This window comes from Pollachius pollachius, assembly GCF_949987615.1.
Source record: "Pollachius pollachius genome assembly, chromosome: 7".
NCBI lineage: Eukaryota > Metazoa > Chordata > Actinopteri > Gadiformes > Gadidae > Pollachius > Pollachius pollachius.
The window spans coordinates 8,617,226-8,632,110 of record NC_136940.1 but is presented as its reverse complement, the minus strand read 5'-3'; the positions used below and the strand labels follow the sequence as shown (position 1 = coordinate 8,632,110).

General features: G+C 43.2%; 1 protein-coding gene across 2 annotated transcripts in view; it reads right to left on the bottom strand.

The window, feature by feature from the left end:
* Window positions 1-4,248: 4,248 nt before the first annotated feature.
* The window catches only part of LOC307077690 (pre-B-cell leukemia transcription factor 1), a 56,550-nt gene continuing 45,913 nt past the window's right edge, over window positions 4,249-14,885 (bottom strand). Inside the window, exons 4-9 of one of the 2 annotated variants that reach the window (XM_079739137.1) lie at window positions 14,445-14,635; window positions 12,141-12,276; window positions 11,086-11,245; window positions 10,101-10,216; window positions 9,142-9,231; window positions 4,249-6,187 (exon numbers count right to left, since the gene is read on the bottom strand). In XM_079739137.1, coding sequence (XP_079595263.1) covers window positions 6,095-6,187; window positions 9,142-9,231; window positions 10,101-10,216; window positions 11,086-11,245; window positions 12,141-12,276; window positions 14,445-14,635 — 786 coding nt within the window. In that variant the 3' untranslated portion in view covers window positions 4,249-6,094. The remainder of the gene's footprint in view (window positions 6,188-9,141; window positions 9,232-10,100; window positions 10,217-11,085; window positions 11,246-12,140; window positions 12,277-14,444; window positions 14,636-14,885) is intronic. The other variant, XM_079739138.1, reaches the window with a different exon arrangement.

Here is a 14,885-nt window from a genome sequence, read left to right as displayed (position 1 = left end):
ATCGCCGTGGCTGGCCTGATAATGTCAAAGTGTTTAATATACAAGAGGGGGGACTTGATGCTGACGTGTGAGTAGGGGGGTTCTCCCTGCTCTCGCGTCTGTCCACTCCAATCCCTGTCCCGCTGAGCCGCCGCCGTGACGGCAAAAGGACGTCGACCGCCGTGCGTTCACGGGACGCGGCGGGACCGGGGCTGACCTACATACGCCCTCTGTCCCCGGCCGCGCCAGACGTGTCGCCGTCGCTGCTAAGACGGCTCAAAGATGGGCGAGGTCGCCCTGCATTCAGCAGCGATGACATTTCTAACTAGAAACCGTCCTGTAACGGACAATATAGACGTATTCTTCCCTTAGAGCCCCTGACAATGAGTAGGCCCCTAGTTGAGTTTTTGGACGATCATGGGATGGCACGCATTACTTTTTTTTGGGTGGTTTGTACCTTCATTCTCTGAGATGTGCAGCGTATAAAAAAAACGAATTAAAAACGAATACGAAATACGAGTTCATGAAAACTTTTCCCAAAATTGTGTGTATGGACAAAGAGGAGACCAATCGTAAAATTAATAGGCTGGAACAAATCACTTTTAGCCTGGATTTCTTATATGTTTTGGTATTTAATATAGGCCTATCTATTTAGAAAAGCAGGCTTACTCTTCAATCAAATATAATATATAGGCCTATACAGCCTAATGAAGTTATTATCCTCAATGTTCACCTCACCTTTTGCGGATATTTATTATTGACATGACATCTTAATAGCTGGACGTCTACAGCAGCTTAAACGGACACACCATCAGGGGTCAGTCTTGTTGCACTGTCGTATAGAGCCTGTGGACTCAGGCAACAATTTATACACATAATTTACCAAGCCACCTTCCGTTTTAATGCACATTTCCATTCATAAGCACCACGGATGTGTAATGGTGCGTGCGTGCGTGCGTGTGTGTGTGTGTGCGTGTGTGTGTGTGTGTGTGTGTGTGTGTGTGTGTGTGTGTGTGTGTGTGTGTGTGAGATCGGGGCATGTGGTGCATGTGGCAGACATCTCGGTTAGGCTGCAGGTTAGATAACAGGGAAACGCGAGCCGACAGCTGCCTCCTAAATGACATTAAGAGCCTTTAGCAGGGGACACAAGCCAGCAATACCCAGCAGTCAAATCTTCATATAGGGAATAAATCACACTAGCTGCGACGTGCAGGGCACTGGCAACACATCAAGACATTATTGGACATTGTTTCATGTCATTTTAAAAATGTTAAGTTTCGAGGTGGATGTATTCCATATAAAATTGCACATTGAGGCCAATTTTTAAGACGAATAGGAGCTTCGGGCGCGCATAGAAGAACGAACTAAACCCAAACTCCCACAATGTTCGACAACATGTTTTTGGCAAACATAATTTCCTAGACCTTAATAAATAAATATTAAAAGCAGCGATGGCGTATAGGGTGTCAGCTTTGTGGAACTTTTGATTAGAGGAATTCATTGCAGATCTGTGGTGGGTGGTGGTGAGGCGACGGACAACCGAGTCATTCCAACGACGTGCAGCTCTTTGCCAATCTGAACCAGTTCCAAATTTGAAATCTGTATCCTACACACCCACAACAGTGTCGAATTAAAAGGACTTACTTTTTTCACCACCTTTTTTTTTACCGATACAAATTATAAAAACTATATTTTTGATCAACTGCGACATTAACAACAAACACAAAATAGTCAGCCAGTGGCGTCATACAATTTCTTGCTAACAAATGCGCATCAGAATGCACTACATGTTCTTGAGCATGGAGGAGGTCCGTGGTTTCTTCAGCGAGTTGAACTTGAGGACTAATTATCTCGTGCCCCCAAGACCTTCACAAGACGTCTTCGGGTCGCTATATCCTCTCCTCCAGGCGTGTTTGGGATGCAGTGAGATGCAGTGCCACGTGCGTAATTGCGCCGGCAGGCAGGGGTGGCCGATGCGCCTCCTGCTTCCTAAGTGATGTAGACCTATACTTTGTTGTGATCCTTATTATTGTCATTGATATAATGTGACTTTCCCTGAGACTCATCTGCCGAGGTGGATTTAGATCATTTTCATAATGTATTTTATAACGATTTTATACATTCTCATGTGCCATGTGCTACTTAACCGGTAGGGGGATCGATTTGCTGTCTTAGCTATTTGTCAACTGCTATTTGGCTAAACGGTCACAATTATCCGAAGCACAGATGCTTTAGTTTCAATAACGAAGGATACGTGTTTTACATTAATAAACAATCCAAAGAAAATATTGAATCCAACCCCAGAATAGTAAAACCATATCTGCTTTTCCAAATGTATTTATTGCTATTACTATAATTGACTTTTCACATTTTAAATGTTAGCATCGATTGAAACTATAGGTTACGAAATGTCATTGTAACCTTTACTTTTGAAGGAACACTTATAATAGCAGTAAGAAATATATATTTAAATTCTCCTCCTACTGTTTATTAGCACTACTGCTGAATACTGCAACATGAGTCTATATCTACTACTACTTATACTAGACCTTCTCCCATCCACACCACAACACCGCTGTAAGACTTCAATATATTGCAATTACTACTAGGCCTACTATTACTTATGTCCCCCCAGTCTCAGTGTAAGGGGCAGAAAACGGATGAGATGGAGAATTGGCGGTGGGGCTGGGGGTAGAATCACACTTCGCGTCTCGTTTATCTGGAGGAGAGAGATAAGTGTACATTCCGCCTCTTTGTGGAAACCACGACACATTAGCCATGCCTCCGAGGGAGGCAGGGGTGGTGACGCAGGGTGGGGGGGAGGGGGGTGGATTGGGGGTGTTGAGAGCGTGGGTGGGGGGAGGAGAAGCATTTCTGTCGGCCTGAAGCACAGAGCCTTCACCGTGTTAGCGAAAGTAAAAGTGAAAAATGACAAACTGTGAAAATGTCCCCTTCACACCTACGAGTAGCTCCGACGCTACTTAAGCTGCTAACGCTACATTAGCTCAGAGCGAACGCGGGCCCGGACTATAGGCTATGGGGTGTTGGGTTAAAGTGTGAGGATGTGCGATGTTCTCCAGGGGTATGAGGCGCTACCATGTGTAGCCTAGCAATGTGTAAGCTTTTTCCTTAACTTGACCCCAACAACCCACAGGCCCAGAGGAGGAAACACACCACTTTTATAGAAAAACTTTGAATGAGTTATTTGAATATGGGCACCGTTCAAAAGTTATTTTAGAAGTAGTTTCTTAACAGTTTAAGGTAAAATGTACTATACAAATGAGTTCAAGGTCAAATATGAGCTAGAGCTCATAAACAAAGACAAAAACGGCAACATATGCAACAAAAGAAACGGTTTATTTGGAATATTCATCGCCAGTAGAAATGAAGACACCTTTTAACCTTAAAACACCTTTTCAACTAATTCTCCTCCACAGGAAAAAACAAGTTGGAATCAAAAAGACAAGAACTGTATGTGATACCTATGTACAGATGTAGAGATAAAAGATCAAATCGCCAAGAAAAAAAAGGGTCCAAAAAATTCACTCTTTTCCTTATAAAAAACGTAAGTAACATTCAATACACCGTAGTACGTTATTTTATTGAAGAACAAAAGACATGCAACAAATAAAACATTTAATGTTTTACAAATTGTACTTTCTCCTTTTTTTAAAGGTCCTATTTTACTTTTATTTAGAAAAACTAAAAGCGACATTACATGAAGCTTCCATATTTGATTTGACAGGCGATGTGAAAGGTCAGCCATTTTGGAAAGGTCTCATTATTTCATCATGTGACAGATGAGTTCAAATCATTACTATAGTGCATGAACTAATCAATAGGTAGGTAAACCAATAATTGAATTCTGAATAATCAGAATGAATACAGTCGATTTAGAATCAATAATCCCCACCTCATCGCCCAACAGCGTCCATGAAAAAAACATAATCGTTTTCACCCATCATTAAAAATAGTGAGGCTAGTCTGACATTCTGACCTCTGGATTGTATCAGTTTTGAATCGTTTCTGGGTTTTTTTGTAATTATTTGAGGGGATTTCAATTAAAACGAAGCATACCAAAACATTTCACAGGGCAATGTTAAACCTTTTGAGCACACCAGTAACTATTAGGACAGTAACAATTAAGACTGTGTGGGTGTGTGTCTGTATGTATGTGTGTGTGTGTGTGTGTGTGTGTGTGTGTGTGTGTGTGTGTGTGTGTGTGTGTGTGTGTGTGTGTGTGTTCATGTTAAAAACAGGATCAAGAGACAGGGACTACTGTTTATTTGTCGGTAAAACATTTGGCTGCTATATAGTTTTAAAAAACTGAATACGGTCCAAATTGAAAATGTCATGTAAATCAAGAGTAAAGGTGCATATCTACAAATATATATAGCGCATTCCCAGGGCTAGTCGACATATGTTGGCATACAAAATAAAACCCGGTCCCGTCACCAAGCGACAGAAGAGCGAAATGAAGAAAAAGAGATGACAAGTCATTTACAACTCAGAGGCATAAAAATATATCCAAACAGCGTCTGAGTCTGTGTGCGATCAGAGTCTCTCTCTCTACTTCCTGTCAGACCTGCTACTTCTTGTTGGCCTTCAGTGCAGGGAAACAGAGAATTTCTGTGGATACTCTCTAGTACTTTATAAACGCTTAAATCCTTCACAAATCCACAGGTCTGGTGAGCTGACGTGACAACGTGTAGGTCGTACAAATCCAAGTCATTTCTTTTTTTTTGGTATCAAAGTATGGTATGTGTTGGCTATCTGTAGGACACATAGTTGTGATGATGTATATGTGTCATACCGAATACTATACTGTACACACAGCCCAAGCTCACACATCTCAAATTTACATTTTGACAGGTTTTTCCATGAATGTCTTATTATAAAAAACAAAATAAAGGACAACCCCGTTTGAATTTCAGCACCAAAAGAATACCAAAATTAAACATTTTTTAGAAGACATGCTATGAGCTAGACTCCTATGACGCCGTTTCCCAAAACCTGACATGGGTCAAATGAAAAACCCAACCTAGTATTTTGCCCACATATGGATTTGGTTACCAGCAGTATTTGGCTAAAGTATTGATCGCAGTAATGCACACGGACAAAGAGTTGGTACTGTAGTATATGTACATTATTGCTCCGTATATGAGTACTATTATGTATATTCTTGATGATAGTATTCCACTCAGTTGTTCCTTTTCAGCAAACACAGTTACGTTGAAACAATACACACTTTATTGTGCTTTAGGATGGGTTTAAATTTGGTCATTTGTTGAGTGTATCGAGTCAATCCTTTTTCTAAACTCGCTAAAGTTGTTATGCTTGCGATGCAAAAAATACAATTACAGAACCAAAAGAAAAAGTTGTATATTTACTGGGATAATAAAGCCGATAATAAAGTACACTAGAAATAAAATATAAAATGATTTATGCCACCACTCGTTGTACATCTTTTGGAATACAAATATATCAAATAAATGCTGAAGTTTGGATATAAAGATACTACTGTTTTCACAGCTAAAACAAAATGTTACCTTAAATAAGTACAAGTAACCAGAGTACACAACATAACTTTATCAAAAAACACCTCCAGGTCAACTTTGGCACGACGGACAAACATATGGTGGTGTAAAAACTAAATGAAAAATTATAGATACACCCTTAAACTTATGTGTAGGTATTATTGATTTCAGTATATTAAATAAAAAAAAGAAAAGTTGATTTTGAAGTATTTAAAATGATCAAGCGTGTTGGTTCTGCTTTTTTCCAATCGAGGTAGTGTGAGATCCAGGGTGGGTTTGGGGCCGGTGTACTGCTATTGGTTCTCAGAGGGCGAGACGTAACGCGATTGGACCAATAAAAAGATGGCGATGTCGAGGGGTCGTCGTGGCAATGAGGAAACTGTACAAAACCCTTAACGTGGAGGAGACGGCCGAGAAAAAAAATATTTAGTTTGTAATGGCATGACCACATTGTTCTAGAAGATTCCAAGCCCCCAGAGGTTTGCTGCTGTGAATTCACATACGCCACCTTCATCAGTCCGGACTCGGGGGAGGGGGGAGAGGGTGAGGTTAAGAAGATGGGATGAGGAGGGCTGGGATCAGTTGGAGGTGTCTGAGTGAACGCTTCCAGGTCCTTCCGTCGGTGATGTCACAGAGGAGGGCGTGGCCGCGTCCTGCCATCCGCCATTCGCCTGAAGAGAGAAACACACAGGACGAGACAGGAACAGGAATTATTGGCCATCTACGTTCATAGACTTTTTTTTTGTACTTTAATATTCAAGTATCCTACACTCTCTAGCTCCTCAGAGATGTGTGCTTTATAATACCCCGATATAATAGTACAATTAAACCGTACTTCCATAGTTCAAGTACAATCATTAAACAATTTTGGGAAGGTCCAGAGGAGGAAACTAATTAAGTAGTTTCCCCTCCCCAATATAGAATTACTCCTGTAACGTAAAAATAGTTTGAAATGTACAATTAATAACAGTACAAGTATTCAAGTACATTCCAACCCAGTTTGAACTTGCTGCCTGTCTGGCTAGCTCTTCCGATAAAAGATCATTGATAGAACGACATCCAGGAGCCATTAGGTCCCGGGGGAGTGAGAGAGCGCGTTAGCTAGCCATGCTACATGATACGACAGTTGACTTGGAGATTTCCCAGCAGTTAATACCGGCCTTAGGGCTGATCTGCATCGGAGGTAATCCCAAGAGTCATATCACATTTATTATTGTATAGTACAATGCAGATAAAAAAGACAGATTATTATTGTTATTATTAGTAGTATTATTCACTCAAATAAATCAAGCTGAAATTAATTTAATTGCAGTCACAGACTACTATTTGTAGTATACCATAGCTCCACAAAGGTTTATTTATATGACGTAGAATAGGATTCCACCTTAATATACGGTTGTAAGAAATATATATATATATATATATCAACATTATTACAAAATCATATTCCTGAAGCTACATGAGACAACATTGTGATATAATATAATAAAATATAATGCATTGGGAGATATTATATTCCTCTTCCAGTAATGGAAAACTACTTTTTATACCATCAGTAGATTTCATAATTTAGGAATGTACTTGATGGTATTTTATTGTGAAGCCTGTTTCGGAAACAGCCATTGTGCGATCGTCAACAGAAGACTGGATATTCTAAAGGTTCTGGAAGGTTTTACAGAAGTTGCAATGTCATTTTGAAACCACTGGAATCTGTTAATTTACAGCCTATTAAGGAATGTTAAATTAAAAGCAATTGTAAGGGAATTTATTTGAGACAGAATATTTGGTACTGTTTCTTCTGAAATATTTATTCTAATAATTTCCCCTCTTTTGTGCAATTATCAATCCTTATGAACAATCATACATATTTAAACCTGAATCAAAACAAATAATCAAGGATGAATTATGAACATTTTGATTAATATTATTGACAGGCGGATCTAAAAACAAGGAATGTATTCTTAAAATAATTATAATAATAATAACATTAATAAGAAGAATTATTATAAATAATACTTATAATATGCATTAATATATATTTTAATATAACTATTAATAAAAGGCAAAGCCTTAAACAGTTCACATTATCCGTTCTAACCAGACCTCTGGAGTCCACCACCTAGCTCCTACATTATCCAGTCCGGACCTTTTTAGGTTAAAAAGTGAATAAAACAGTGAACTGTGTCGCTGTGAGTCGTGGTCGAATGGGCGTGCGGAGAGAGCGTGCCTCGGTGGTGTGTGTAATGTGTGTGTATGTTTGTATGTGTGTGTTTGTGTGTGTTTTATATATGTGTGTGTGTGTGTGTCTGTGTGTATATGAGTGTGTGTGTGAAACATGACCTGAACACTCCCAGCAGTCCTACCCGGACGAGCTGGCTGTGCTTCACGCTGCCAGCGAGTGCCGTTTCAACACTCCGCCATGTTTTTTATCTTTTTTTTTTTTATCCTGGGAGACAATCCGTCTCATTAGCATACGGCCGCTGAGCCGCGACGAGGGCGCGCGGGAGAGAGAGAGAGGGACTGTGCTGCCGTGCTCGCTCGCCCCGGCTCGCTGTCAGGGCCATTAGAGCGAGGGGCGGGTGATCGGAGGGATGCGATTGGATAGCTGTCCCGCGTCTGCACCCGCCTCTCCCTGGGTCTGTCTGATCGATTTCCCCCCGCGCCGCGCGGCTTGTCGCTGCCGATTGTCCTGCTGCTAACAGCCGCTAGCTACGACCCCCCCCCCCATCCCCCACCCCCACCCCAACACACCCCTGACCCCCCTCTGTACACACACACACACACTCACACACACATACAGTAATACATACATATTTACAGTAGATACCTACACATAAACCTACAGTAGATACATACGCAAACACACATAAAGTAGATAGTATACACACTCAGACACACATACAGAAGGCATACACCTAAAGTAGATACGCATACACACACACACACGCATATGCATACACACATATGCATACACACACAAACATACACTGGCTGGCTCAGACAAACAGACACACACACACACACACAAACTATGCTTCCCATAGCCACAAGCTCGTCTTTTGTCTAGGGCCTTCGTGCAGTGACCTTGGGGCCACTGGGGGGTGTGTGTGTTTTTGTGTGTGTCCACGGAGGTTAGGTGGTCGGAGGGCTTTTCAAAACAGGAAACAGGAAGTGTCACCTGTTTGCACCGCGGCCCCTTATGGCTGCAGGTGCTACTCCAGACAAGATGCAACACGACAGACATGTGTGTGTGTGTGTGTGTGTGTTTGTGTGTATATGTGTGTATACATGTGTGTGTGTGTGTGTGTGTGTGTGTGTGTGTCTGTATGTCTGTCTCTGTGTGTGTGTGGGTGAGTGTAAAGGCATTTGTGTGCACACATGGTGTGTGTGTGTGTGTGTGTGTGTGTGTGTGTGTGTGTGTGTGTGTGTGTGTGTGTGTGTGTGTGTGTGTGTGCGTTTGTTGCCCAATGGCATGACCGATACGGAAGCAATCAACTAGGTGGCCACGCAGTGCAGACAAGTGTCCCGCTGAGTGTCACTCTGAGCCCCATGGCTTGGAAATAATTGGTAGCTGTAGCCCAAAGATTTGAGCTTTGGTTTTGTTTGTGTGTGTGTGGGTCCTTACGTTGATGCCCTGCGGACTGTACATCTGGGTTCCCGCCAGCCCCTCACTGTATCCGCCTGTCTGGTTGATAACATGGCGAAGAGTATCCACCTGAAACGCACCCCCAAACAACAAAAAACAACAACAACAACAACACAGGGTCAAGGCGAGAAAAGCGAAAATGAAAGACAAAGAAAAAGAGGATACAAGGAAATGCTACGCCTCACTTATGACATCACGTACTACAACCCTGCAGAGGTCAGAGCACAAGATGTTCGCTGTCTAAAGAAATCCTTTGGCCATAGATTCTGGTTGCTTGCTTAGTCGGTTCACCAATAACTTACTTAGCCTTTGTTTAGTGGCTTGTTTATGCTATCATTTATATGTCTGCCCATTCAACATTGATTGCACTTCTAACAATTCCTTGAAGGAAGGAACTCTTCTGTGTTTCTTCTCAAGGTTTCTTCTCTCTGGATTTTGGGAGATTTCCTTGTCCGTTGGAGTTTTTTTAGGGGATAGAGGGATTTGTATAATGTGGACTGCAAAGCCATTTGAGACTGTAACTTTGATTATACATACAGTATACATACACATGTCTTCACTTGACTGAGCTTATTTATTTGAAGTAGTGAACTAAATGAATATTGGACATGCGGGGGGAAAGCATTTTTTATGTTATTGATCTGTTCACTAACATGCCAAGTACTTTGAAATGTCAAGTACTATACATGCTACATCCCCAAACATGTTGAGTACTAAGTACTTCAAGATGTTAGGTACCATCGCATGCTTAAGTAAGTACCCTAACATGCGTTTCTTTAATTGAAGTCACTGTTTGAACCCAGCCATTCTTGCTTCAAGAAGTCTGCCCCCCTTGTTTCTTTTAACTACAACTAGGACACTGTGTGTTGCGTTACGCAGCACACACTAGCCAGGTGAGACCCAGCCTGTTCCTGCTCTGGTGATCCCGGTCTCCTCACCTGTGACTGAACGTTGGCTCCCACCTGAGCTCCCTGGTACCCAGAGTCCCCATTGAGGGACTGCACACTCATGAACAAGTCCCCGGAGTTTGACATGTTAAAAGAGCCGGCAGAACCTGGAAGGAGAAGAGGAGGAAGCAACGGGCGTCACAGGGAGGAAAGAGAGCAAGCAGGCAGCAGTTTTAAAGCATAGCCACATGCAGAGGTCAGCTAGCAGGTTAGCTAGCAGGTTAGCGGCTTGCAAGGTGAGAGAGAGAGCAAGAGAGTCTACACAGTTATTTGAAGCACGTCGCTAAACGCTACCTTTCTTTCTTACCGTTGCCTGAAACACACATCCTATTCTAGCTAAACTGGTAGAGTTCATTCTACGCATTCCACTATGTATTTAGTGATGTGTTTCAACTCCCCATGCAGACTATCCCTATAGCCGTCTACAGTTCACCCAGAGCCGATAGATGACCAGCCAGCGCATTAAGAATACCAATCACCATACAAGGAAACAGATCTGCAGCTCCAAGAATACGATGATGTAATGTTAGCAGAATTTGGCACAAATATATTTCTTCACAAGGTACAGTATGAGAAGTTGAGAAACAGCTGAAATAAGAGGATTTGATTTCAGTCAACCGAAGCAGAAAGTGATGCTAGATCTTTATGGCTTGGTGGAGGGTTAACAAAATATGCAAATAGTTTCCTTTGAACAATTTGGACAAGGAAGAAAAGTTGCAGTAAAAGTGAGCAGGAAGTTGAAATGGCTTCAGGTGAATGACACCCAACACAGGCTCCTATCCATAAATGTCTTAAATTGGTGGCTGTCGATGCCAGTTACCATAGGTGGCGTAGCATGTCAAGACCCTTGTTTCAATGTACGGATAGCTTGTCCTGCGGTTCCAATGTAAGTGTTTGGGTCCCCTTTAATGGCAATGATACAGTGCTTCAGGTAGACGTCCGGGTGTTTCTAAGTGTAAAAGGTCCTCGGTCTTACCTGCAGAGTTTGGAGTAGCGGGGGAGTTCGCTTGGCTCCCATGCGAAGAAACGTTGGCCGCGTTCACTGCAGTCCTCGCTGCATACATGTTAGCCTCTTCCTGGAACTTCCCAATGTTTTTCTTGTACCGGATTCTTTTATTTCCGAACCAGTTGGACACCTGAGTATATAGACAATAGAATAAACAGAAAACTGTTTAATTTCTACTCGAAATATCCACACACATGCCCTTGTTTTAAGGTATTAGCTCAGACTTTAGATAACGGTCTTGACAGACAGAAGGGCTGACACAGTCTGGTGCTGTGAATCCACATTAGCGGCGCAACGCAATGATTAGCAATAACGCTCTCATCATGTCCCTATGACTGCGGCTATCAGCAGAGCTCACGCTAGCACCAATCAGTCAACATCCGCTAACGCCCATTACCACTAATGGACCGCTAGATGAAGCTACGGGCGTAATCTCTGCGCTAATGATAAACAACATTAAAGCACAAACCGAATCAATCCTTCCTTCCCGGTTCCCCGTGCTCAGAGTAGGTAAACATGTCCCTTTATTACGACCCATAAACAGACAGACCTACAAATCACCCGGGACCTTGTGCTGCGCTCCAGATGTATGGCAATATTGCATCCTCAAAGGATTTTCCTTTCATGCATGCTAACATCAGCATCGTTAACACCTACCACTGTTTACTAACATAGCAACCACTAACACAAACCATTGCTCACAAACATAGCCACCACTAACACAAACCACTGTTCACTAACATAGTCACCGCTTACGCCAACCACTGCTCACTAAGATGGTCAACGCTAACACAAACCACTACTCACTAACATCGCCACAAGTAACACAAACCACTGCTCACTAACTTGTTCAACGCTAACATAAACCACTGCTCACTAACATCACAACCACTAACAGAAACCTGCTGTTTACCTTAGCAGGGATGGCAAGGCCCCTCTCGACCTATCCATCTTGAAGTAAAACTGCGTCACTGTGTTGCAATGTGTAGAGGGACAGTTCCCATGGCGTTGTTCTTGACACGTACCTGGGAGACGGTGATGGAGCACTTCTTGGCTAGCTCCTCCTTGGCCTCCTCGCTGGGGTAGGGGTTGCTCAGATGTGAGTAGAAGTACTCGTTCAAGATCTCCGTCGCCTGCTTGTTGAAGTTTCTTCTTTTCCGCCTGCAAAGAGAACAGAGTTAAGCATTTAGTGTGGGAGTTCAATGGCCTTTTTTTTCTTTTGATTAGAATACAGGGAATTGCAACTAAACAAATAAAAATCACAGATATAAGCATTAGTTAATCCTGTAATATTTGGGTGGCAATCGCTGTGGAACAAAGTTTCAAACAAATGTAAGTTGATTGTAGTAGTAGTAGTAGTAGTAGTTGTAGTAGTAGCTGTAGCATTAAGAGCAGTAGAAGTATAGCAGTAGTAGTGGTAGTGTTAGCAGTAGAAGCAGTAGCAGTCGTAGTATAGCACTAGTAGTAGCAGTAGCAGTAGCAGCAGCAGTAGAGCCAGCGGCAGTAGCAGCAGAAGCAGTAGCATTATAGTATAAGTAGTAGTATTAGTAGTTGTAGTTGTCAAAAGAGGTCCAAAAATCTGCCCCAACAGAAACCGAACAAAAACAGTATTTAGATACACAAAAAACACATTAATGATGAATGTGTGGCTGCCCACGAGAGCCCTGACCCCTCCATCTCCTGCAGCCCCTCGGGTCGTGTGTGTGTGTGTGTGTGTGTGTGTATGTGTGTGTGCATACACACAGGGCCACATCTCAGCCCTGGCTTTACATAAGCTGGAGGGAAACCCCTGTCAAAAACACCCCTGCGACATTGCTCTTTCTAAACCGCGGAGCAGATTTGTGCAGAAATCTCCCAGAAGTCTCCCCACTCTCTCTCTCCCTCTCTCCCTCTATCTCTCTGTCTCTCTCTCTCCCTCTCTCTCTCTCTCTCTCTCTCTCTCTCTCTCTCCCTCTGTCCCACTCTCTCCCTCTCCCTCTCCCGAGCGCTTGCCTGAGAATATGTAAATGCTCACAGCGTGATCCTGGAGCCGACCGTACATTAATCAGCCCTGCTGCTGCCTCTCATCCAGTCAGAATACCCAACCCTCTCCCTTCTCCCCTCTCCCCTCTCCCCTCTCCCCTCTCTCCTTCTCCCCTTCTCTCCTTCCCAGCTCCCCTCCACTCGCTGCACCAGCACAGTCATTTGCAAGAGAATAGATAGGGAGGGAGAGGGGGGGCTTTGTAACAGACAGTCGGCCTCATTTAAATGTTCTGCCACCGACTCGAGTCTCTGGCTGCGACTTATCCTCTGAGAAATGTATGCAAATCCAGAAGCATGCATTCGCAGGGAACAAGTGATTACATTAAAGTGGAAGACAGACGTTTAGCTTCGCAAGCAGAGGGAGAAAGAGAGGGAGAGAGGGAGAGAGGGAGAGAGAGAGAGAGAGAGAGAGGGAGAGAGAGAGAGAGGGAGAGAGAGAGAGAGAGAGAGAGGGAGAGAGTGAGAGAGAGGGAGAGAGGGAGAGAGAGAGAGAGAGAGAGAGAGGGAGAGAGAGAGAGAGAGAGAGAGAGAGAGGGGGGGGGGGAGAGAGAGGATGGGTTTGCATGGGAGCATCGCGCTGTACTAGTTGGGTCAAAATGTGCGTCCTTGGCTTCACACAGGAAGATGAATGGTGCGGTATGTTAAAGAGTTCTGTGTGTTATATAAGGGGTGCATTATGAGGTCGATACGGGCTATGACGTGTTAACAGCAGGATAAGTGCTCTCCATCGGTGATTCATTTTGAAATTAAGGTATTTTAAATGTAGGTAGTAGACACACATAGCTTTCCAGCAAAGCCTTGACCACACAAGACCCTTACCTGAACTAAACATCTGTAACCTTGCACATAAACTTCACATTACATTTGTTTTTATAAATGTAATGTTATCAACCATTTCCATCTCTTACCTCATACCTTAACTTAACCATCCGAAACCTAACACCTTTTCTAAACCTTTAGCCTAATTCCTGAATTTAACAATCTTAAACCAAAAACCTAATCCAAACCATCTGCGACCCAATTCCAAAACTGAACCTAAACCTGAACAGACCACAACACCGCTTTGCCTTTGCACAGCAGTGCAGTGAATGTTCACACAGGAACTACACCATTACTATACTATAACTTCACAGAGTTCATTTACTGGCACTATGGCAGCTAATCACATTTTTCAGAGGGGGGGGGGCTTCTGGTTAGCGATGCTTAACTGCATTATTGGGTCTCATACTCAGACGTCTTTTCCCCGTCTAATCCTGTGCTAAATGACGAGCAGATAACGTCTAACAGTGTTTCCGCCAACCACCCACCTGGCGTCCAGGAAGCGCGAGCGCAGGATCATGACAGCTTCGCACGTGCTCTGTTTGAGCTGCATCTGGATGGAGCTGAACTTGCGGTGGATGATGCCCACCATGCGCTCGATCTCCTTGGGCGAGATGGGCCGCGTGCGCGACTGCTCCCGCAGCAGGTTCATCACGTGCGTCGTGAACTCGTTGCACGCCTGCTCCGACAAACACACACACACACGCGCACACACACACACACACACACACACACACACACATAGGCAAACATACACGCACACACACAGAACACACACAGAACACACACAAAAAACAAGAAAGAATTGCACTGAATACATCACATTTTTTAGCCATTCAACATTATTTTTTATTAATGACCTACATCTGCATGCACACTGAAGAGTGAATTGTTGTGGTGGGCTTGTGGTAGTTAAAGAGGAAGAATGA